The 23897-nt window shown below is 38.1% G+C and overlaps 8 protein-coding genes and 1 non-coding gene across 14 annotated transcripts; 2 read left to right on the top strand and 7 right to left on the bottom strand.

Annotated features, from left to right (window-relative positions):
- Window positions 1-1746: 1746 nt before the first annotated feature.
- On the bottom strand, window positions 1747-3144 carry LOC17900270 (polyubiquitin). 2 transcript variants are annotated; one of them, XM_023790158.1, is made up of 2 exons: window positions 2353-3123; window positions 1747-2259 (listed from the first exon to the last, which is right to left on the bottom strand). In XM_023790158.1, exons 1-2 carry the CDS (start codon window positions 3121-3123, stop codon window positions 1747-1749), a joined length of 1284 nt encoding a protein of 427 aa, XP_023645926.1. The 2 variants fall into 2 exon arrangements, with proteins under 2 accessions (XP_023645926.1, XP_006306291.1); XM_006306229.2 differs by having other exon boundaries at window positions 1747-3144.
- A 470-nt stretch (window positions 3145-3614) lies between these two features.
- On the bottom strand, window positions 3615-4962 carry LOC17898861 (putative F-box protein At1g61060). Its single transcript, XM_023788796.1, has 3 exons — window positions 4870-4962; window positions 4410-4757; window positions 3615-4322 (listed from the first exon to the last, which is right to left on the bottom strand). Exons 1-3 carry the CDS (start codon window positions 4960-4962, stop codon window positions 3777-3779), a joined length of 987 nt encoding a protein of 328 aa, XP_023644564.1. The 3' UTR covers window positions 3615-3776.
- A 195-nt stretch (window positions 4963-5157) lies between these two features.
- Window positions 5158-6899, top strand: LOC17899267 (protein translation factor SUI1 homolog 2). 2 transcript variants are annotated; one of them, XM_023789885.1, is made up of 6 exons: window positions 5158-5175; window positions 5269-5362; window positions 5803-5879; window positions 6080-6285; window positions 6458-6511; window positions 6619-6899. In XM_023789885.1, exons 3-6 carry the CDS (start codon window positions 5843-5845, stop codon window positions 6661-6663), a joined length of 342 nt encoding a protein of 113 aa, XP_023645653.1. In that variant the 5' UTR covers window positions 5158-5175; window positions 5269-5362; window positions 5803-5842; the 3' UTR covers window positions 6664-6899. The 2 variants fall into 2 exon arrangements, with proteins under 2 accessions (XP_023645653.1, XP_006304318.1); XM_006304256.2 differs by lacking the exon at window positions 5158-5175 and having other exon boundaries at window positions 5187-5362.
- Window positions 6900-7643: 744 nt separating this feature from the next.
- On the top strand, window positions 7644-13083 carry LOC17900021 (phospholipid-transporting ATPase 6). Its single transcript, XM_006304542.2, has 11 exons — window positions 7644-7760; window positions 7953-9857; window positions 9943-10053; window positions 10136-10412; window positions 10501-10589; window positions 10713-10800; window positions 10891-11100; window positions 11197-11322; window positions 11401-11499; window positions 11581-11772; window positions 11860-13083. Exons 2-11 carry the CDS (start codon window positions 8020-8022, stop codon window positions 12538-12540), a joined length of 3711 nt encoding a protein of 1236 aa, XP_006304604.1. The 5' UTR covers window positions 7644-7760; window positions 7953-8019; the 3' UTR covers window positions 12541-13083.
- LOC17899260 (eukaryotic initiation factor 4A-1) lies at window positions 12993-15431 on the bottom strand. The gene is made up of 5 exons (XM_006307608.2): window positions 15257-15431; window positions 14686-14754; window positions 14494-14597; window positions 13948-14378; window positions 12993-13845 (listed from the first exon to the last, which is right to left on the bottom strand). Exons 2-5 carry the CDS (start codon window positions 14751-14753, stop codon window positions 13210-13212), a joined length of 1239 nt encoding a protein of 412 aa, XP_006307670.1. The 5' UTR covers window position 14754; window positions 15257-15431; the 3' UTR covers window positions 12993-13209.
- LOC111828828 lies at window positions 14863-14973 on the bottom strand. Its single transcript, XR_002832588.1, has one exon. It is a non-coding gene; the product is annotated as a small nucleolar RNA snoR98 (small nucleolar RNA).
- Window positions 15432-16950: 1519 nt separating the features above from the next.
- LOC17898250 (telomere repeat-binding factor 5) lies at window positions 16951-19707 on the bottom strand. Of its 3 annotated transcripts, XM_006305312.2 has the most exons (8): window positions 19355-19707; window positions 19089-19243; window positions 18923-19007; window positions 18153-18236; window positions 17875-18048; window positions 17683-17766; window positions 17357-17555; window positions 16951-17275 (listed from the first exon to the last, which is right to left on the bottom strand). In XM_006305312.2, the coding sequence occupies exons 1-8, from the start codon at window positions 19505-19507 to the stop codon at window positions 17244-17246; spliced, it is 966 nt and encodes a 321-aa protein (XP_006305374.1). In that variant the 5' UTR covers window positions 19508-19707; the 3' UTR covers window positions 16951-17243. The 3 variants fall into 3 exon arrangements, 2 of the variants coding, with proteins under 2 accessions (XP_006305374.1, XP_023633090.1); XM_023777322.1 differs by having other exon boundaries at window positions 19089-19707; XR_002832499.1 differs by lacking the exon at window positions 16951-17275 and having other exon boundaries at window positions 17525-17555; window positions 17859-18048; window positions 19089-19707.
- A 329-nt stretch (window positions 19708-20036) lies between these two features.
- On the bottom strand, window positions 20037-21566 carry LOC17899044 (DNA-directed RNA polymerases II, IV and V subunit 8B). 2 transcript variants are annotated; one of them, XM_023777323.1, is made up of 5 exons: window positions 21500-21566; window positions 21240-21318; window positions 20855-21012; window positions 20454-20545; window positions 20037-20356 (listed from the first exon to the last, which is right to left on the bottom strand). In XM_023777323.1, exons 2-5 carry the CDS (start codon window positions 21316-21318, stop codon window positions 20245-20247), a joined length of 441 nt encoding a protein of 146 aa, XP_023633091.1. In that variant the 5' UTR covers window positions 21500-21566; the 3' UTR covers window positions 20037-20244. The 2 variants fall into 2 exon arrangements, with proteins under 2 accessions (XP_023633091.1, XP_006305757.1); XM_006305695.2 differs by having other exon boundaries at window positions 21450-21543.
- Window positions 21567-21896: 330 nt separating this feature from the next.
- Window positions 21897-23741, bottom strand: LOC17900802. Its single transcript, XM_023788795.1, has 8 exons — window positions 23698-23741; window positions 23514-23594; window positions 23298-23390; window positions 23149-23214; window positions 22943-23036; window positions 22501-22584; window positions 22059-22356; window positions 21897-21975 (listed from the first exon to the last, which is right to left on the bottom strand). The coding sequence occupies exons 1-8, from the start codon at window positions 23739-23741 to the stop codon at window positions 21944-21946; spliced, it is 792 nt and encodes a 263-aa protein (XP_023644563.1). The 3' UTR covers window positions 21897-21943.
- Window positions 23742-23897: the final 156 nt, after the last annotated feature.

Here is a 23897-nt window from a genome sequence, read left to right as displayed (position 1 = left end):
GGAGATTTCTCCATTAACTCAGCTTTCAAAGCTAGACTAGAAGCCTCTTGTACAGTCCATACAGTTTGTAAACCTATCCTCTCCTGTATAGAACTCTTCAGCCCACTGATGTATCTTGCAACTTTCTGATTTTCTGTTTCTTCTAAATCATTGCGCTCTGAGAATCGCAAGAACTCTGCTGTATATTCTGCCACGGTCCTCTTTCCTTGAACACATTCAATGTACATCTTGTAGAGAATCTGTTCATAGTCCTCAGGTAAGAACTTTTCCATCATGAGCTGTTTCATTCGCCTCCATGTCTTGAATGGTCCTTTCCTTTGTCTTTGCCTTTGAACGACTAGTTTATCCCACCACACGGCAGCAGTTTTCTTCAGTCTAATTGCCACCATCTTAACTTGCTTATTCTCAGGAACCTCCATGACTTCGAAAAATCTATCAACGTCGATCTGCCAATCCAAAAACTCCTCAACTCCCATGGTTCCGTTGAACTTTGACTCGGTAGTCATGGTTTCCTTGACGATTTCTCTGCTCAACTTCGTCTTCCACAACTTCTTCTTCTGAATCCTCCTCCGAGCTGGAATTGTCAGCAACCACACGATTGTGTCTGCCTTGTTGTCGATTGTTTCCACCGGGTCGTTGATTGTTTCCACCTTGTTGGGCCCGAGCTGGTACCACAACAGCCGGATTGTTTTCTCCTTGTTGATTCAGATTTGGTCCCCTTTGTTCTCCTCCTCCTTGTATCGCGTTAGCAATCTGCTGGGGTAAAGCCGCAAACTGATTGTTAAGCGCTGTCAACAAGTCCGCCATCCGAGTATTTAAATTGACGAGTTCACCTCTTAAACCCTCTATGTTGGCTTCGGTTAACGGTCGATCACCCATAGCTGTTCAAGCTTCGAAGAGAGAAGGAGATAGCCTGCTCTGATACCACTTGACGCAGTCGGAATGCACCAAGACAACAAGCGTTGGTCTTGGAATTGAAAGCTCAAGTTTGCAAGCGACAAACTTGAAGAAAAAGCTCTGGAATCCACCAGAAAAGGTAAAGCTCGAAAACTCAAGACTTTGATTAATAAGAATGAATAATAGTTGTGTTCAAAACAAACGATCTAGGGTCTCTATTTATAGAGAAAGCCTAATGCATAAAATAGGATAATTACTAAAATCCTAATTAGAAAAGGAAAACACTTAATTAGGAAAATATCATGTAAACTAGAATGGACTAAGCTTAACCGTCTCCTGCATCACAGAGACCTGGCACTATAAACACCATAATTAGATTAAAAAAAAAAAAAAAGAATAAAGCACTTAGATGTTTATAGGGACCAAGTGCAAAAAGAGCACTCTACTGCTGCAAAGCAGTAATTAATCATCCCAACAGCTAAACATAAGGGAATATATATAAACAAGTTAGCAAGTGTATATTGTTTTTTTTTCTCTATAGAGAAGAGTTTCTTAAACAAGTGAACAAGTCTATACTGATTGGTTCTATAGAGAAGATATTCTTTTGTAAAAAAGCTTTAATCATCCAAGTTTGCTTCAATAATAATACTGTCATATTGTGCATTATCAAGGATTTCAGAAGCCCAAAAGTGTTGTGATATAGTTGAGATTATAGAACAGATAAACGAGTCAAAACACTGGAATTATTATTGAAAAGACTCTGAAGTTGAATTCATTTACGAACCCCATAAAAAGTTAAAACATATCAAGAAAAGAAAAAGAAAACCAAAGCAGTAGATATCAAAGTGGTCAAAAGCTTCCACCGGCGAGACGGAGAACAAGGTGAAGAGTTGACTCTTTCTGGATGTTGTAATCCGCTAAAGTGTGACCATCTTCGAGCTGCTTCCCTGCAAAGTTAAGCCTCTGTTGGTCCGGGTGGATCCCTTCTTTGTCCTGAATCTGTGCCTTCACATTGTCAATCGTATCAAAGCTTTCCACCTCAAGCGTGATGGTGCTTCCCGTCAAATCCTTAACAAATATCTGCATCCCACCACGAAGACGCAGCACAAGGTGAAGGGTTGACTCCTTTTGGATGTTGTAATCTGCAAGAGTGCGACCATCCTCAAGCTGTTTACCAGCGAAGATGAGTCTTTGTTGGTCTGGTGCGATCCCTTCCTTGTCTTGGATCTTTGCCTTTACATTGTCAATTGTGTCCGAGCTCTCAACTTCCAAAGTTATTGTCTTTCCGGTAAGGGTCTTTACAAAAATCTGCATCCCACCACGTAGTCTCAGCACGAGATGAAGAGTTGACTCTTTCTGGATGTTGTAATCAGCAAGAGTGCGACCATCCTCAAGCTGTTTTCCAGCAAAAATGAGTCTTTGTTGGTCTGGTGCAATCCCTTCCTTGTCTTGGATCTTGGCCTTCACGTTATCAATTGTGTCAGAGCTCTCAACTTCCAAAGTTATAGTCTTTCCAGTAAGGGTCTTTACAAAAATCTGCATCCCACCACGGAGTCTCAGCACAAGATGGAGGGTTGACTCTTTCTGGATGTTGTAATCTGCAAGAGTGCGGCCATCTTCGAGCTGTTTGCCTGCAAAGATGAGTCTCTGTTGGTCTGGTGATATCCCTTCCTTGTCTTGGATCTTTGCCTTCACGTTATCGATCGTGTCAGAGCTCTCAACTTCCAAAGTTATGGTTTTGCCGGTAAGGGTCTTGACGAAGATCTGCATCCCACCTCTCAGTCGAAGTACAAGGTGAAGGGTTGATTCTTTCTGGATGTTGTAATCTGAAAGCGTTCGACCATCTTCGAGCTGCTTGCCTGCAAATATGAGTCTCTGTTGGTCTGGTTGGATCCCTTCCTTGTCTTGAATCTTAGCTTTAACATTGTCAATGGTGTCTGAACTCTCGACTTCTAGGGTAATGGTTTTACCGGTAAGGGTCTTGACGAATATCTGCATACCACCTCTCAACCTGAGAGTCAAGTGGAGGGTTGAATGTTTTTGGATACTGTAATCAGCCAAAGTACGGCCATCCTCTAGCAATTTACCGGAAAAGATGAGTCTTTGCTGGTCTAGCGGAATCCCTTCTTTGTCCTGTATCTTTGCCTTGACGTTATTGATGGTGTCGGAGCTTTCAACGTCAAGGGTTATGGTCTTGTCTGTAAGAGTCCTAGCGTAGATTTGCATAGACATCTTCAATAAGAGAGGAAGAGAATTGAGGAAACTTTTGCAGCAAGTTTATGGTTTTGCGAGAGAAAGAAGATGTGAACTACAATGATGGGGAAAGGTCCCCTTATATAGATGTAGATCGATGCTTACCGACTCTGATTATTAAAAGGAAAAGGTAAATCTATTCTTATTATAAATTGGAAAATTACTATTCAGATATGTAAACAAAAACAAAAAAGGAAAACGAGAACGCTGCTTCTCAAAATCATCCTAACAGCTAAAAAAGGGAAAATATACATTATACACGAGTGAGCAACTTGGTATATGATGGGTTCTTTATAGGTAGCAAGTGAACAACAGCAACTAAAACTAAGATTTTGAGGCTTTAATCATTACATGACACAACAGTCTTCCTGTTTAACCTTCTTTGATAGAGCTATATATCAACCTAAAGATGACATCTCAAAAGCTCCGTAGAGTAAGTACTATAGTTGCCATACAAAGAGATAGAGAGAACCAACATCAATGCATAAAACTAATTAAACCATTCTCTATTGCTTCGTCAAAACATGTAAAACCAAGTGAAAAAAAAAACACACTGACTTTGTGTCTCAGAAACATTTGGAAATCGTTACATAGTATGGAAATCGAAAAAGGAATAAAACACTTTATTACATGATAAGCTTCACATCCTCTACATAGTTTGGGAAGGTGTAAACTCTACAACGCCCTTTAAGAAGTTCCAATCCTGGAATGACAAGTCTTACTCTTACCACAGTGTTGCTCTCGAGATTGTAGTAAGAAATGTAGAAAGGACCTCCTTCAGCATATTTTGGTGACAAAACAATCTCACCTCTATCAGTCACTCCAACAGCCAATACACTCAGTTGAAATGGAGTGACCAAAGTATGCTTTGACCATTTATGTTCCTCGGCATCCTCTAAAACCCAAAACACGAACCTATCATCATCGAGCCAAAACACGAACCTATCATCATCATCTCGCCGAGTATCAGCAAGTAGACCTAGTTTACCCTTGTAGCTTATCAGAGTAAGAGTTCTCCACATAAAACGTAATTTCTCAGGTGTCTCGTTTATAAAATCGAATTTCTCAGACCTAACATTAAAGCAGACGATCATATAATTTCCTGCGTAATACAAAACACCATTGATGCATACCCCATCGTTTAGAGGAGAATAAGATATGCAACATGGGATCTATCTCCATAAGAGTTTTCTTCCCTTCTCTAGTGTGAGAACTTGATGCTGGAATGTTCCACGACGCGACCAAGTTAAGCACAATACCTTGAATTTGTTCCCAGTCGGATCATACCCAAAATAGGTTTTTGCCTCGATCCCATCCGTTTTCAGTCTGGGTGAGGTCACAGACTCTCCTGTGATGGGGTTAGAAACCACGACCACTATATGATTCTCTTCCTCACGTTGGTGACAAACCAGTCCACGTACAGGGCGACAGGTATGAGAGACGACTGTGCGACGACGGGAATATGTGTTATGAAGTGTGGCTGTTACGTAAGAGTTGTTGTCAAGTACTGTTTGAGGAGGCTGAGGGGCCGAGTAGAAGTAGAGATTTTCTCCAGATACGAACGTGAAAAGGAGTCTCGGTGGATCAGGAGACTCGAAAGGGAACAACTGGTTGTAATATTGTCGGCGAATTATGGACGACCAGACTCCAGAGCTTGTACACACAACGACACTGAGCCATAGACTTGCCGGAATATAATTTCGACAAGATTTTGATGACCAGATCAACAGGGATCTGAGAAAAGTAGTCTCCTTCACATCGCTGGTTGGATGATCTGGGTACAGTTAAGGTTAGGTTTTCCTCCGTGGCCATAGAATCTACCTCTGCGTCGGCGATTCCAGAGCTAGTAAATGATGTCTTAAACTACTTGGGCTTTGTTACTAAGAAAACAAACTTGGGCTTTATAAAGGCCTAATAATAAAAGTTGAGATAAAGACGCAACTATGATGAGTGGGAGGGAATCGATGCCGTGCCGGACTCGCCTGACTTTTTTAATTTGCCTTTTTAGAATAATTAGAAAAAAAGGTAAGAATATTGGTGAGAAATTAAAAACAGAATCGATTTTGTAGCTCTTCCTCTCGTAATTTTGCTCTTCTTCGTCTTCTTCATTTCTTTCAGACAAGAAGCTTGTGCCTTTGTCCGAATTTAGGGTTTCCAATTTATTTTACTTCTTCCAATAATCAAATCATCGAAACCCTAATCTCTTGATCAGGTGAAGTTTCTCTCTTTTATGCGTGTCCCCCTTCCCCTAATACTTTGCTGAATGATTGTTCTCTGTTTCCCGTGCTTCAAGTTTTTTTTCTAATAGAGATTTTTGGTGAGAATCTTTTTTTTTTTGTTTCATAAAAATATGCATACTTTGGTTTTTTGTTTCTTGGCAAAATGATCGCGCTTGATTCCAGAACTATAGTTTATTCCGTAGAAACTGAAATCGGTTTTAGATACAGGGATTACATTATTGTTTTGATTTTGGAATCCTGTCGTGTGTATACGCAATTGAGACTTTGCAATAAATGTTTTTTTTTGGGTATTTTCTTATAAGAATCTATCTGATGCTATGAAGCACGTTTGATTATCTTTAATCCGATATTACAACAATCACCATTGTCACTTTTACGTTATGTAACTTGTAATCATTCTTCTGATCGCCAGGCTTTGTCGGTTTGCGCTCCCTTGTATCAACTTAAGGTTCATGTCTGATCTTGAAGTTCAAGTCCCCACTGCCTTTGGTAAGCATTCATCTCAAATTTATAGCCTTTGGGGTTGGAATTGTTGAGGATATGATGATTTATCAGATGGATGGTTCCACAGTGGTTTTCCAGAGTTGCAGCATTCTTGTTCTTTTTAATGGAGTTATCTTCTTATGTTAATATGATATGAAATCTTCTCTTATGCTAACGGACAATATGGTGGTTTGGGTGATATAAAGATCCGTTTGCTGATGCAAATGCTGAGGACGCTGGGGCGGGAACAAAGGAATACGTGCACATCCGTGTTCAGCAGCGTAATGGTAGAAAAAGCTTGACAACTGTTCAGGGACTCAAGAAAGAGTATAGCTACAGCAAGATACTTAAAGACCTTAAGAAAGAATTCTGCTGCAATGGCACTGTTGTCCAGGACTCTGAATTAGGACAGGTCAGTTGTGTTCCCCTCTTTTTCCTTTTACATCTTCTACAGTGTCAAGGCTTGAGGTTTCTAATAAAGAAAAAGAAGCCTACCATAGCTCTCAAGAACTAAAAGAGAAACATTTTGGATCGCTTTTGTTATTAGCTAAATGACTTAACATCTGTGAAAAATGTTGTTGTAGGTTATTCAGCTACAAGGCGATCAGAGGAAGAACGTCTCTACCTTCCTTGTTCAGGTAACCATTATAATTGTTTCGTTCTATGGTTAGTGGTTTCAAAGTTGGTATATAGCGAAACCTTGTTTGTGCTCTGCATTCTGAACTAACGGATGTTGTTGAATCAGGCTGGGCTTGTGAAGAAGGATAACATAAAAATCCATGGTTTTTGAGGGAATCCTAGAGAGATACTCGTTGGTCAACTTGTATTTTACGGAATCAGGCAGTCCCAAAGGAAGTATAAAACATCACTTAAACTGTACTATTATTATTAATGTTTGTATAAATACTATATTGTATCAGAAAAACAGTTTGCTTATGATATGAGCGAAGAATATAAAATGTATCAACGTGAAACTTTTCGTTTGCATATCTAGTGTGAGATTGTCAATAAATTTTGCATTGTGAATTGAGATGATCTGAGTCCTGACTCCTGAGTTGAGGTTTACGGTCTGATACATAAACCATCTGCTCGTGTGGTTGGTTAATCAGCGCAAGAAATACTTGTTCACGTACGTGGTTGGTAGTCATATACAAATTTTAAAAGAAAATAGTATATAATCACTTGAAAATAATTAGTTATCCCTACATAATTTGAGTTGATTTTGTTTTGTCTAAAGAACAATGATTTTTTCTTTTAGCATTAATTAAAACAATGAATCTCAATTATGTTAATTAGTGAATATATATCATGTACCATTTAGATGTAAATAATGTAAAACCAAATCTAAAATAATGTGAGTAATTTTTATTATTTTTCACTATTTTGAGTCAATCAGAAATAAATAAATAAAAATTTTAATTAAGCTTGGTAATCAATCTTTTGGACAGAAGTAATTAATAAGATGTAAAATTAAATGTATAAAGAAGAAAAAATCAGAAAAGAGAAAATTAAAAATAGGAAAAAGCAGAAAGAGAGAGAGAGAGATAAACGGAAAGAGGTGCGTAGGATTAGAGTAGCAGTGAGAGAGGGAGAGAGTGAAGGAGAGAAGGAGAGATGATGATTAGCTTTACCAACTTCTCTCTTCTCTTCTCTTCCTTCTTTCTTTAGACACAACCAAACCAAAGGTTCCTCTCTTTCTCTTCTCCCTCCATTTTTGTTTTCTTTCTCTCTTCTCTGTGTTTTTGGATCTCTCTTTCTGATCTCTCTCGTTTAGCTTTTGTTTTTTTTTGTTTCATTCGTTGTTCCTAAGGAATCGTTAATTTTTGTTTCAACAAAACACAAAACGTGTTTCTTCGTGTTGATCATGAACGACCCTCCTGATTTCAGGTAACCTCTCTCTTTCTCTCGCGATCAATGACGTGATCTTCAAGGGATTCTCCTTGTCTTGCGTTGCAAGTTATGGGCATTAGATGCACCGATCTCGGATTCCATAACCTAAATTTTTAACTCCCATTAAATAGAATCTAGCTAGATCATATTTGTTTGAGATGTGTAGCTAATTAATACGTTTTCTGGCAGTATCAAGGACGACAGTTAACGGTGGTGTGTTTGTCTTATTACGAAATTGAGAGGTGCGAAGGACAATATGGCTCGTCGTAGGATTAGATCAAGGATTCGTAAAAGCCATTTCTATACCTTTAGATGTCTTAGACCTAAAACGCTTGATGATCAAGGCCCTCATGTTATCAACGGACCTGGTTACACAAGGATCGTTCATTGTAACCAGCCTCATTTGCATTTGGCTACTAAACTCCTTAGGTACCGTTCCAACTATGTATCCACCACTAGGTATAACTTGCTCACTTTCTTGCCTAAATGCTTGTACGAGCAATTCCACCGCGTTGCCAACTTCTACTTCCTCGTTGCTGCCATCCTCTCTGTGTTTCCCCTCTCCCCTTTCAACAAATGGAGCATGATTGCTCCTTTGGTTTTCGTTGTCGGGCTTAGTATGGGTAAAGAGGCCTTGGAGGATTGGCGCCGCTTCATGCAGGACGTTGAGGTTAACTCTAGGAAATCTTGTGTTCACAAAGGGAGTGGGGATTTTGGTCGCAGGGCTTGGAAAAAGATCCGTGTTGGGGATGTTGTAAGGGTCGACAAGGATGATTTCTTCCCTGCTGACTTGCTCTTGCTGTCATCTAGTTATGAGGATGGGATCTGTTACGTGGAGACTATGAACTTGGACGGCGAAACTAACTTGAAAGTGAAGAGATGTTTGGATGCTACTTTGGCTTTGGAAAAGGATGAATCGTTTCAGAATTTCTCTGGAACCATCAAATGCGAGGATCCAAATCCCAACCTGTATACCTTTGTTGGTAATCTTGAGTGTGATGGACAGGTCTATCCACTTGATCCTAACCAGATTCTTTTGAGAGACTCAAAGCTCAGGAACACGGCTTATGTCTATGGTGTGGTGATATTTACTGGCCATGACACAAAAGTAATGCAGAACTCAACCAAGTCTCCTTCAAAGAGAAGCAGGATTGAAAAGAGAATGGATTACATTATATACACTCTCTTTGCCCTTCTCTTGACTGTTTCTTTCATCAGCTCTCTTGGATTTGCAGTGATGACAAAACTATTAATGGCAGAGTGGTGGTACTTGCGGCCAGACAAGCCTGAGAGCTTAACAAATCCTACAAATCCTCTGTATGCTTGGGTTGTTCATTTGATCACTGCTCTCTTGCTTTATGGCTACTTGATTCCCATCTCATTGTATGTTTCCATCGAAGTAGTTAAAGTCTTGCAAGCACATTTCATAAACCAAGACTTGGAGTTGTATGATAGTGAGAGTGGGACTCCAGCTCAAGCACGCACCTCGAATTTAAACGAAGAGCTGGGACAAGTTGACACCATCCTTTCTGATAAAACAGGAACTTTGACATGTAATCAGATGGACTTTCTGAAATGCTCAATTGCCGGTACTTCTTATGGTGTCCGTGCCAGTGAAGTAGAACTAGCTGCTGCTAAGCAGATGGCGATGGATCTTGAGGAGAAAGGTGAAGAAGTTACAAACCTTCCAGTGAATAAAGGCAGGACACAACGCTACACAAAACTGGCCAGCAAGGCGTCAACAGATTTTGAATTGGAGACTGTAGTCACTGCTAGCGACGATAAGGATCGGAAGCAGACCACTGGTGTAAAGGGCTTTAGTTTTGAAGATAGCCGTCTAATGGATGAGAACTGGTTAAATGAGCCTAACTCAGATGACATTTTGATGTTTTTCCGAATACTCGCAGTTTGTCATACTGCAATCCCTGAAGTGGATGAAGATACTGGGAAGTGTACTTATGAAGCTGAGTCTCCTGATGAAGTTGCTTTCCTTGTTGCTTCTAGGGAGTTTGGTTTTGAGTTTACAAAGAGAACTCAAACAAGTGTGTTTATCGCTGAGCGGTTTTCATCTTCTTCAGGCCAGCCAGTTGATAGGTGAGACTGTAGTTGCTTAATCTTTCAATATTTTTCCATTGATCTCTGCATATAGATGTGTAATCATGTGGTGGTTCTTTTACAGAGAATACAAAATATTAAATCTATTAGACTTCACTAGCAAAAGAAAAAGAATGTCTGCCATTGTGAGAGATGAGGAAGGGCGGATTTTTCTACTCTGTAAAGGCGCTGACAGGTTTGATTGCATATCTTTAATTCAGTCCTAGGTTCTTCTCTCTACTCTGCTAACCAAAATTTAATGCTTTTTTTTTTTGCAGCATCATATTTGACCGTTTATCAAAGAATGGAAAAGAGTATCTAGGAGCTACTACCAAGCACTTGAATGAATATGGTGAAGCGGGTTTACGCACATTGGCACTTGGTTACAGAAAGCTGGATGAGACTGAGTATTCAGCATGGAACAGTGAGTTTCACAAAGCCAAAACTTCAGTTGGAGCTGATAGAGATGAAATGCTTGAGAAGGTATCAGATATGATGGAGAAAGAGTTGATCCTTGTTGGAGCTACTGCTGTGGAGGACAAACTGCAAAAAGGGGTATGAAGCATAGCTCAACTGTGATTATATTCAAAGAAAGCAGCCTTTCGAAAATCCTTTTCAACTTACTGTTTGTAGTTCACTTCAGGTGCCTCAATGCATAGATAACCTAGCCCAAGCTGGTCTCAAGATATGGGTTTTGACAGGAGATAAGATGGAGACAGCAATAAACATTGGGTTTGTTCTTCTTTGTTACTGATACCACAGACTCCTAAACTCTCTTTTATATGTAATTTTCTGATGAAAAAATATTCTCAAGTGTAAGTGGACTAATTGAGTTCTTTGGTTGGCCTAATGCAGATATGCCTGCAGTTTACTTCGACAGGGTATGAAGCAGATATCTATTTCACTTGCAAATGTAGAGGAATCATCAGATAACTCTGAAGCTGTATGTATTAGGACTATGATATAATGAAAAACTTATATTTACTGTTTCAGTAGAATCTTGAATGTGATACAAAAACTTGTAAATGGTCAGGCTGCAAAGGAGAGCATAGTGATGCAGATCACAAATGCTTCACAAATGATCAAAATTGAAAAGGATCCACATGCAGCATTTGCTTTGATCATTGATGGAAAGACACTTACATATGCTTTGAAGGATGATGTCAAGTATCAGTTTCTTGCCCTTGCAGTTGACTGTGCATCAGTGATATGCTGTCGTGTCTCTCCCAAACAGAAAGCACTTGTAAGAATAACTCATTAAATTCTAAATCATCTTTATTGATTTCATAACAACACATGGACTGGCACATCACCAAATCTGTTTATCTTGGTTTTCTAGGTGACAAGGCTAGCCAAAGAAGGAACAGGAAAAACAACTTTGGCGATCGGAGATGGGGCAAATGATGTTGGAATGATTCAAGAAGCTGATATTGGTGTTGGAATCAGTGGAGTTGAAGGCATGCAGGTGTTTACTTCAGCACAATCAGATATGGTTAAATTTTGCTGGTTTTTTCTAAGAGTTGTTGTTTCTGTTTCTTTGCAGGCTGTAATGGCAAGTGACTTCTCCATAGCACAGTTTCGGTTTCTTGAGAGACTACTAGTTGTCCACGGACACTGGTGCTACAAACGAATAGCTCAGATGGTAATATATGCATTGATCTAACTCACCAGGCAGCATACTATATATATCTATACCTTGATTCGTAATTTTTTTCTTTCACAGATTTGTTATTTCTTTTACAAGAACATAACCTTTGGTCTAACTCTCTTCTACTTCGAAGCCTTTACGGGGTTTTCTGGTCAATCAATATACAATGACTCCTACTTATTACTCTTCAACGTTGTTCTCACTTCTCTCCCAGTCATTTCCCTCGGAGTCTTTGAACAAGATGTTCCTTCTGATGTCTGCCTACAGGTTATATGAAGTCCTCTGCATCATCTTTCTCATACATAAAACAAACCTTCTTCTCGAATCTTGAATCATTTCCTTGTTTTTTTCTAGTTCCCTGCATTGTATCAACAAGGCCCCAAGAACCTATTCTTTGACTGGTATAGAATCCTTGGATGGATGGGCAATGGAGTTTACGCATCCATAGTCATCTTTACACTGAACCTTGGAATCTTCCATGTCCAATCATTCCGCTCAGATGGCCAAACCGCAGACATGAATGCCATGGGAACCGCCATGTTCACATGCATCATCTGGGCAGTAAATGTTCAAATAGCTCTAACCATGAGCCACTTCACTTGGATCCAACATGTAATGATTTGGGGAAGCATAGGAGCTTGGTACGTCTTCCTAGCTCTTTACGGTATGTTACCACCAAAACTCTCCGGTAACATCTTTCACATGCTGGCCGAGACTCTAGCGCCTGCACCCATCTTCTGGCTAACTTCTCTACTGGTCATAGCCGCCACAACGCTACCTTACTTGTTCCACATTTCATACCAAAGATCAGTGAACCCTCTTGACCATCACATTATACAAGAGATCAAGCATTTCAGGATTGATGTAGAGGATGAACGAATGTGGAAACGAGAGAAGTCGAAGGCGAGAGAGAAGACAAAGATTGGGTTCACGGCTCGAGTTGATGCTAAGATCAGGCAGCTAAGAGGAAAGCTTCAAAGGAAGCATTCAGTTTTAAGTGTTATGAGTGGAACATCGTCCAATGATACACAATAGACTTGATGATGGAGACCAAGTAAGTTTTGTTAACCACTAAATACTTTTCTGTGATAATTTTTCTCGGGAATCGTCAGTTGGAGAATGAGAAAATTGGATTCATGTTAGATGTAAGAAAGAGACTTTTAATTTTATTTCCTTACTAATCAAATGGTTTATACAATTAGACAAAAGTTTAGAAGAAAGAGGGGATGTTGTATTGTGTCTGTTTGTACTAATGAAAAGAAGAAAAAGAGAGATGAGATTACTGATTAATCAAGTTTGGCAAATAGTTTGACGTCTCTTTACCGAAAGGATTCTCAACGAAAGTGAACTCCAAAGATTGAACTAAAACTCAATACTTCTCTAGCCGGACTATCAAATGAAGTGTATTTCAGTGACAAAACCGCAAAGAACATGGAAGAGAATCTATATAACATAGACTTGTGTAATTACGAGGGACTTGTGAATCATACAATCGAAAAAATAAATATTGCATGTGATTTAAAAGAAAAATGGTCAGGAGAGACATATATGTTCGACAGAGTTGATGAATACTAAGAAGAAAAATAAAAGATGTGTGGCTGATTCAGACTTTCAGAGAGAGAGAGAGAAAGAGAGCAAGGGAAACGGGTCAAAAATCAAATAAGAAACTTGGGAAACAAGTAACCTTTCTTTTCTTCTTCTTCTTCACAGCAAATCGGCAACGTTTGATGGGAGCTCCTCAACGACCACATTGTAGAATTTCTGAATATCAAACAGCATTCTTTCATCATCACGCGTCACAAAGTTAATCGCCACACCCTTTCTCCCGAACCTTCCACTTCTTCCGATACGGTGAAGGTAATTCTCAGGCTGAGTTGGGAGGTCAAAATTTATGACCAGGGAGACTTGCTGCACATCAATACCACGAGCCAAGAGATCGGTCGTGATGAGAACACGAGAAGAACCAGACCTGAATTCTCTCATGATGATGTCTCTTGTGTTTTGGTCCATGTCTCCATGAGTGGCTGACACTGTGTGGTCACGGCTTCTCATTTTGTCTGTGAGCCAGTCCACCTTGCGACGGGTGTTGACAAAGATGACACTCTGAGTGATGGCTAGAGTCTCATACAGATCGCAAAGAGTCTCTAACTTCCACTCTTCTTTCTCCACATTCACATAGAATTGCTTGATACCTTCAAGTGTGAGCTCATCACGTTTTACCAAGATTCTCACTGGTTTGCTCATGAATTTTCTTGTGATCTCAAGAGCTTCTGGTGGCATTGTTGCTGAGAATACTCCAACCTGAATCTTAGGTGGGAGAAGCTGGAATATGTCATAGATCTGCAAATTCACCAGAAAAGAAGATACAACCCAAGTCATTTTCACAGTTTAATAAACAACCATACTAGGGATATAATCAAACTTGGTAAAGTAAAGCCAAACCTGATCCTTGAAACCTCGGGAGAGCATCTCATCAGCTTCATCAAGGACAAACATCTTAATGTTGTCAGCGCGAAGAGATTGTCTTCGAAGCATGTCAAACACACGACCAGGAGTTCCAACGACAACATGAACACCAGCTTGGAGAATGCGCTGATCCTCACGGACGCTGGTTCCACCAACACAGGCATGAACCTTGACGCCAAGGTAGTCACCGAGGGCACGCATGACCTTCTCAATCTGCTGAGCAAGCTCTCTGGTGGGAGCCAAAACGAGAGCCTGGCACTGGACAAGAGTATAGTCAAGCTGCTGCAAGACACCAGAGCAGAAAGTGGCAGTCTTCCCAGTACCAGACTGTGCCTGCTGGATCACATCAAGACCCTTACAAAAGGGTACAATTCCTCTTTGCTGAATAGCAGAAGGCTTTTCGAAACCTATAAATAAAGCAACCAATCAAAATTCTGGGAGAGCACACATGAGATGGAAATTTATAGGAATCCCCAGCATAAAAACACAAAAAGGTAGTTTATATAATTCTTCTCAACTTACCGTAAGCATAGATACCCCTAAGAAGATTTTCTTGAAGACCCATAGCATCAAAGCTCTCATGGACCTCATCATATGAGGTGAAGAACTCATCCTGTCCTTCGAGTCTGCACCCAAAGAAAATTACAATTAGCAAATAAGAAAAATTATATCACAAGGAGTATTAATAATTATAAATAGATGTTAAGAACTTACACTTCATTCAGCTTCTGGTCAAACTGACGCGTATCAAATTGCGTACCTTCTGGTGCTGATCCTGCCATACTACAAACAATACACAAAAGAGACAACCTTTTAGACCTCAATATAGCAAAAGATATATCGGACAAGCCATTATTCATAAATCAGGCGAGAGGAGTTCTGCAAAAGTAAGAATGTAACAGAATAGCCAAACTTGAAGTTCCATAAAGAGAGGAAGACAAGCATTAATATCTGAATTATTAGATGTCAGGAGAGAAATAGGCATATGGTTCATCCAATATCATAGATACCATTCAAAATATCTATCTCTCCAGAAGAGCATATATATGTGTCGAAAAAACTAAGTTAACCCATCTGCCCCAAATCAAATCGAGTGAAACCAAGGGTTTCAGCAACTAGTTACAGATTTACAAGCAAGAAATTGTAAAACTTTGAAATCGACCAAGACGGAATCCGAAACACATCAATCGCCAAGCGACTAAATCAGACTCGAGATCTAATTGTTCATCTAAAAGAGAAAAAAATCGAAAAGAAGAAGAAAAGAAAAACAGATATATATACGAACCTGGAGCTGAAGTAGTTGAAGAGAAAAGGTGAAAGCTTTGAGAGCAAAAGTGAAGGACTTTGTTAGAGAGCTTGAAATCTCACGAACTCGGATCTGGCTGGGTAGAGAGATAACAGATAGAGAGACAGAGAGAAGTAGGCAAAATAAAAATTGAGGTAGAGAGAGACTGGAATAATCTACGTGTTCACCACTTTTTATAGTCCCCCTTTTTTATTTCTGTGGCCTTAGGGTTTTCCTCTTCACAATTAGAATTGTTCCTTTTCCCTATTTCCAATTTTGCCCCTACTTTCCTTTTTCCTTTTTCCTTTTTCGATTTGGGCATGTTCCTAAATTTCTCGTGCGGAAATAATTTTTGTTATTATCAACAATCGAAAGAATTATTCTGATACACCAATGTCAAAAAGGAGATTATGACTATGAATCGCAGCAAATTGCATTGCATACTAAACACATCAAAGCAAAAATATCAAATCACAGTGGAAATTTTAGTTGGCTTGTTTTATACACCACTAGTCGGTTGCCCGCGCTACGCGCGGGAGTTTATTATGTTGTTTATGAATAATTGGTTCGTATTTTATTTCGTACTTATGTTTTTCACTATACCATACTTTACTTTTTTAAAACTTAAATCGTGTTTGTATAGAAAAATTATTGAGTTTTAGCTTCATTAGTCGTTGAGAAATTAAGTGTGTATAGTATAAGTCGAAGTGTGGGCGTAAATAGAAATGCGGTTGATAGTCATTGAGAAACGTGTGCTATTAGGGTTTTTACCAAATATAGATCTATATGTTAATATTTTGGGCCCTTTTATATGTTGACATGAAATTTGAACATGATTTATGGGTTTCGGGCGGACTGTTGTATTTTTAATTGTTTACATTATCTCTTTATATATTGTCATAATTTATTATTTTTTGTTTTACGTTTTTTTTTTTTGGATTTGTCGTACTTTATATCTCGTAATGATCATTTATATACTATTATATATATTTTCTGATTTTATGTTTTATATAATTTTTTTTTGTTTTTTCATATGGAATAATTTTTAAATTTAACATATTAGTATAATTTACTTTATATTTAGTTTATTTCATTTAATAATGTTTTTATTTTAATTGTCAATTTTATGAAATATAGTTAATTTTTTATTTTGTTTATTAGTTTAACATATGTGTTGTATTGGAAACAAATAGTTAAATTCATATTGGAAACTTTTAAAGAAATATTATTTTTATTTTTACCTTTTTATATGTTTATAAAAAATGAGAATTCATGTTTCGGTCCGACCAATCTTATTTATGTTAGAAAAATTTTTGAGACATAAGTTAGATAGATTTATATTCTCAAAATTTTTTACTTTTTGTTCTATTCCCATTAAATCCTATTATATCTAGGTTTACATTGTGTAAATATAATCATATATATATATATATTTTAAAAATTCACTAAAAACTATAATCTATTATTTATATATTTGTTAGTATAATCGATAATTAGTAAGTTTTTTAACTTTTAATCAATTATCTTTTTTAGTTTTATAATGTATAATATAAAAAAAGACTTTCATATTCATTTTTAAATATTAAAATTAAATGATAAAATGGTATTATTAATTTTAAAAAATAAATAATAAAATGAGGTGAATGATGATGTGGTTTAAGGAGAAGAGAGAAAAAGTTAACTTTATATATATAGATACCAATTAGCCTTTTTCTCATTTGTAAAGCTTTATACTTTCCAGCACCTTTTGATGCTTTCATGACGTAGCATAGCATTCTCAAGAAGACACATAGACACATCACTTTTAAATTGTTAAAGGCTAACACACTTCCTTTTTTATGAACAAAAACAGTGGACATTATTAGTTCCCCACTACAACCATCTACAAAAGACACACTTAACTGGTTAGAAGTCAAATGAATCACTTATCTATATTTCAACCGGAATATATACTTGGTTTACGATGGAGTCTGCTAGAGAAGGCTCTTCACCGTAGAACAACCTCTTCCCCAAGAGCACCTGCAAGAAACAAAGCGAAATACATTGATGAATTAATTTATGATGATTGATTGATGTGTCATGTAGGTTTCTTAAGATTACATTGTTTGTGGATTTCTATGGATAACTGAAGCATCGTGTGGCTTTCTTCTACAAACTTGTGCATCCTTTGTTCTTCTTCGACTGCCTCTGCTGCTATCAACCTTTTGTTATCTGACTCTGCTAGTTTCATTGCTACTACTTCTGGTGCTGCTTCCAACACTTTTTTTTCTAATTCTGACATCTTGTAGCGATCTAATACCTGCATTATGCAAGTTCTTCTGATTTTTTATCAAATAATAATAACTCAAACTTGACATTTACTACGAAGCACATGTGTCATCGATCTTGTTATGACAACTGCGCAGTTAAGAGAAAGAAGAAAAAACCTTTTCCAGTTTGCCTTGAGAAACGAGAATTTTCAGGCATTCACTCAAAAACTTCCTAAAGTCTTGTCGCTCCTCGTATCCAACCTGAAGTTGATCAACCGCAGAGAATAACTTTCAACTGAGATCATATCTTTAGATACTATGATACAGTACATTGGATGAGCAACACAAAGTACATAGAACTAAGATTACGTCAAATCCTTCTGCCACTTTATTTGCTGCTGCATCTATATCATGGGTTTCTTTTGTTTTTGTTGACATCACAGAAGTACTTGGTAGCTCTGGTGGGTTCGTAGAATCTTTTGGATGCAGGATGTGTGCTGGTTTTGTTGCTTTCGTAATGGAGATTTTGTAATGATTTCGTACCTGTATTTGTAAAGTTTTTTTTTTTGTCAAATAGATATGAGGGTCTGGAGAAAAGTAGATAGGCTTGTGACAAACCACGCATCAAGCAAAACAAGACTAGTTACCTTTTTGAGTTTGTCTTGAGAAACAAGGAGTCTTAGGCTGTTACTCAACAATTTCTTGAAGTTTTTTGGAACCTCCTGTCGTTCCTGCAATAGATCAACCTCACTATTAACTTACAACTGGGGATTTAATGTGAATAATATTCTTGATGTTTTGGTTGATCGTAAATATGAGAGATATCAGATATGCAAAAGATTATTTTCAAAGCTTCAACCAGGATACGATAGAGAAATCTAGGGAATAGAACGTAATGCAGTAGCACTTTTGAAGGCAAAGGATTCATGCTTGGAGTCTAAAGTTACAAGGACGACAAACAAAACCACACTTACAATTGTTCCTGGGTGTTCATTTCTTGACCATATTTTAAAGTAAAGTTGCAGTAACTGAAAGCAACAAAGATGTTCCAACAGAATGTTTGCAATCATCATGGAAATGCTATTATAGTGGTATCAAAATGTTTTCAGTCATCATGGTTATGGTAGACTACTCACTACATATATCTACAATCTTAGAAGTGACCAACTAGTTGTGTCAGATAACGATCATAAAACTCCTGTATGGTCTATCCGTTGTGACCCATTGCTGATTCACTTCAGACCAATATACACAATCTACTAACTCACTTCAGGTGAAACCTTAGCTTTTGTATCCAGAAAAACGAGTCTAATGAAACCTAAGGAAATACCTCAACAAAGAAATTGAGACAAACTTAGTAATGAATGTAAAATATAAACCATGAAAACAAAGACTTCAATGTATATATCCTCTTCACCTCGATAAAACTGAGAATCTCCTTAAGATCAGAACCACTTTCATCATTAATTGTTGATATGGCCTCAAAAATGATTGGACAGTAGCTTGCAACAAGGTAAAGGAGAAGTGTCAGCAGAAATCAAAGAACAAATTCCAGTTTCTAAGAATCCCCAAATGTAACAAACCTAGTAGCATTGCTCATATCTGATAAACTACTTGGAGAAGACTTGTTGCTAGGAGAAGTCTTTGCAGGGGTAAAGGAAACGGAAACAGATTTGATTGTCTGTGTCCTTGATTTCTCCATACTCCCCACACGAGTTTTCATGTTACGCCATTTATCCTTGGAATTACGCGACATAGATAACATTAAAATCCAACATTGAAGACCAAACTTACGATCCCTAATCTCAAAATCGATTTCCACGGAAGATTTTTGGGAATTTACGAATACCTTGAGGTTGATGTTAGTGCGCTCTAGAAGTTGAGGCGCGAACTCGGGATCTTCTATGATATTCGACCATTTTCCGGGACCATACTTGGCAATTCCGGCAACAAGCGCCTCTTCTTCTTCCGGCGTCCATTTATTTTTCCGATGTCCTAGCATCTCTAAACCCTTCGTCGCCTCCCTTTATCTCTCTCTCTCTCTCTCGATCAAATTCTCTTCCGATATTAACGCTAAGTACCTCTAAATCTATGCGTATATAGCAAACACACACTCGTCCCCTTCAGATTCAGTCGTCGTCTTCTTCGTCGTGCGTCACCGGAGAACAAGCGACACCTAATTCAGTATTCCCGCTTTTCTACTTTTTATTTATTTCTTCAACTCGAAATATATAGCATTTAAAAGGCCTCATCATAAGATTTAATATTGGGCTTTAAATAAGGCCCACAATCTTGATCAGCTTAGAATTTTGAGACTAATCTCGACCGTTCAAAATATACTCTCTCTTGGTCTCAAAATATACGATCAGGGAGTCTTAAGAGTGCAATTTTAAGAGATTTGATTTTATTGGCTTTTCATTTGTTGTACGGAAGTGGAAATTGGTTAGAGAAGAAACAAAACTGTGTATTTGTCGGGTTTTCTCTTTATGTTATCCGTCTCAACTGTTAATCTTCCGTAGCTTAAGACTTAGTTGAGAGCTACAAACACATTTTACCGGAGCAGTCAAATTGTGGAATAGAATGTCAAAACGGTACGGAGGAACTTGCTTTTACACTAGAGTTGCTTCATTGAGATAACATAAGTTGAAGTAGCAAAAGTACATTAGATCAGGGCATCAAGCTCTCTGTTAATCTGGTTTCTATGCTGAAAGTACCAGGACATGATCAGACAATGGCATCTCACAGCTTCCTCATGAGTAGGAAGAGCCTCTGGTCGAGTTCAAAGTGAGAAATGTGAGCCGGATCTCCCTTAAGCAACATCAAAAGGCCGCCAAATGAAACATATAGCTCTCTGGAAACACATAATTTAGAGAAAGAAACCAAAACATGAAGGAGTTAGATCGGAATTGGATTTAAACACTGAATTATTTTGATTGCAAGGGTCTTACGCTTTTGGAGTTTTGCCGTCACGCTCAGAGATCTTGTAAAGCTTCCCGTGCATGATGTATTCGTACTTATCAGCAAGTGTTTTCTTTGCCCCCTATGATATATAGAGATGAAAACTACATAAGATTAATGATCAGATGAGTAAACAACATTCTTGGTTTTCCAAATTTAGATTTTAAAGATTCAAGTAAAGCTTGTAAAAATTAGATATGTTTTCTTATTCCTAGATAGACAGACAGGCTTCTCAAATTAGCCAACAAGAGTTATAATATCAACCATTAAGCATTAGCAGTTATATCCTACCCAAATCCTAATACGGGTTCACTGTTAGCATTCATGAAATTTGGCCAAGTGCGAGTATATAAAACAGATCAAAGAAATGAAAAGGAGTAGACTTTATTACCGGAGTAAAATATCCAGTATCAGGGGTTCCATCGAGATTCAGCGTGGGAGCCATAGCAAGTGTGAACTTATCACCAACAGCCATTGGATAAACCTCTGTGTTAACATCTAGATGCATAAACATTTCCAAGTTGTGGCTCGTAGCTTCAACGCGAGTAACTGTAACCAAACAAACACACACGACACAGAATCATTGTAGGTTTCAAAGAATGCTATTCAATTTGAAGACAGCACAAAACTTAGGGAGACAAAAGACTTTTAAAGTTCAGATTTTTCCACGGTACCCACTCACTCAGACCAAAACAAAAGGATAAACGAAAGAACACATTACCAAAACAGCTAGGAACAAACGTCGATTTAAGTGGCGAGGTTAAGAAAGTATATACCTTTATCGAACTTTTTGCCATCAGGGTCGAGCTTATTAACCACGAAGATATCCTCAAACATGATGATATTGCTCGCCATCTGCAAACACGGAAGTCCAAACCCTAAATAAGAAATCTTAATTCCTTGATAGAAAAACGCTTCTACAAGCAAAGCAAACAAACACAATATGACCACGTAGTGAAATTAAAAAGCCGAAGTCTGGAATCGACCTATAAGGAACCAATCGCAGATAAATGTTAAATATTTCCGTTTTTCGAACCTGGAGTTTGAGTTGAGGGAGAGATGAAAGCTTGGGAACAAAAGTGAAAGACTTTGTTAGAACAAAATTGAAAGACTGAGGTAAAGAGAGAGAGACTGGGCAGCGTTCCATTGTATAAATCCCCCAGTGGGCTTACTACAATGAGGCCCACTAATCTCGACCGTTAAAACTACTTTTATAAACATTTATCATTTCTGTTCTTATGTTTTAGAAAAATAAATTCCAATTCTTATGTTTCGTGAATCTGTAAAAGCTCATATTACAATACAAACAGTGAGAGATTAGTTTGTTGCCTTTACAACCAAAAATCTAAAGCGAAGTAACAAAAAGTGAATTTGTTTGTGTCAAATGAAATCTCTTTTTTTACTCAAAAGCCAGAAACTATTTAAGAAGAAACCGCTCATTGAATGCATCCACATTGAGCCGGACCAGAAGATGAAGCTTTTACCGCAAGAAAACCTTTTGACCATTAAAACCTACAAGTCAAGGAACAAAGCAAAAGCTCAGTGATGATGATGATGATTGACAATACATCGTCGGTTAAAGAGGTGGACATTACATCGGTTACGGATCTCTTCGGCTAAGTTCAGGATTACGTTGCTTTCAAACTTTAGCAAGTGGGCGTGTTTATCGGCAAGTTCTTGTGCCTCTCGTGCTTTCAACTCCAACTGCTCTGCCTCTGCGACTTCTTTTAACGCTGCGTCTATCTGAGGATTTCCTTCTGGTGCTTTTGGTACCGAAGCAGAAGAAGTACTCGGTGTGTCTGTTGGCGCACTCGTCGAATCTCCTGCACTCGTGGTTTGTATTGGCTTTGGAGCATCAAAATAACCAGGGCGGATCCTGTAGCGGTTTCCTATCTGCATTTGGCAAGGGGTTTTTTTTCTTATTCATTTTACTGAATCGATCAAACAAAACTATATAGATAGCTCGAATCTTGCATTAGTATGAAGCAGCTCCAATGTATGGATTTCTTGTTAAATAAAGTTTTAAAAACTAGTTACCTTTTGTATTTCGCCTTCAGCAAGTAGATCTCCCAGCTGGTCTTCCATCTGCTCCCTAAAATCATCCAATACGTCGAAATTTTCCTACAATTTATATTTAACCACAAGAATAACTCTGAGAATCGAATCCAAACATCTCTGAGTGACATGTAACAGAGAAGCGTCGAGAAGAGAAGCATGATGGTTGGTGATCAATAAACAATGGAGGACTCAGCAAAACTAAGACTTCTTTTTAAAGGCATTTCATTGGTGTTACGTGTATTTGAAGTCATGTTTTCAGATCCTAATGTTCCGTAATGTATATCTCTCTGTTGTAATCAGGTATTGGTATTGACTCACTTTAGAACCAACACACACACAGACAAGCTATACACTCATGAGTCAAGACAATGAAACACAGATACTTATAGAGAGAGGGAGACACTGCAGAGATTCTCCTAACTTCGACAATTTTGAAAATCGCATCTGCATCAAGACCAGTTCCATCTTCATAGACTGTTTCTAAAGCCTTAAAAATCAATTCATCACTCGTTAACCTGAAACAGAACCAAAAAAAGAAAAGTAAAAGATGGGAACAAAATAAATCTGTCAAAAACATAAACCAGGAATTAAAGATTGGTGTTAAAGAATCGAGAAAAGGTCACAAACCCTGAGGGACCAGTGTCGTCTTCTGAGCTACCTCCAGAACTTATCGAGGGCCTTTGAAGCTGTTGGCTGATAAAGAAGAGATAAAAAAACTGTCAAAACAACGAACCAAAGATCAATTGTCCAAAAGAAAGAAAGAAAAAATCACTAACGCATAGGGAACGTTTGGTTCTGATGAAGGATCTGAAGATTCCGCGGCTGCTGAAGAAGTAGCTTTCAAGCTGGCTGAAGAAGAAGTTTCGTCGCTGAGAAAAAAAGAGAGAGAGAAAAAGAAATTGACATTTATTAGTTGAACGAGAGCTTTATACATCGATCTCGATCTCAAAAGATTGCTTTTAAAGAATCCAAACAAAAAAGATATCACTAACACATTGGGATTGGGAATGTTCGCTTCTGATGATGAAGGATCTGAAGCAGATTCCTTGGCCGTTGAAGAAGAAACTTCGTTGCTGAAACAAAATTATTAGTTAAAATCAGATCTTTAAGCATCGATCGATCTCTTTGATTTCCCCAAAATCAAACAATGCGATTGAGATACAAAAGTTCACGAACCCGGTGGAAGGTTTCGCATCGGATGAACTATCGTCGGAGTACATGGCCACTGAAGAAGGATCGTCGCTGAAGGAGAAGAAATAAACAGAGATATTAGGGGTTAAAGATCAAGCAATTGAAGCAGAGATTTTAACATCGATCGGTTTCGATTTCTTCAAAATTGGCTTTCGATTGAATCAAACTTCGCCAATATCTCCACG

This window comes from Capsella rubella, unplaced genomic scaffold (assembly GCF_000375325.1).
Source record: "Capsella rubella cultivar Monte Gargano unplaced genomic scaffold, Caprub1_0 scaffold_1, whole genome shotgun sequence".
Classification (NCBI taxonomy): Eukaryota; Viridiplantae; Streptophyta; class Magnoliopsida; order Brassicales; family Brassicaceae; genus Capsella; species Capsella rubella.
This window is presented reverse-complemented; position numbering and strand designations above follow the sequence as displayed.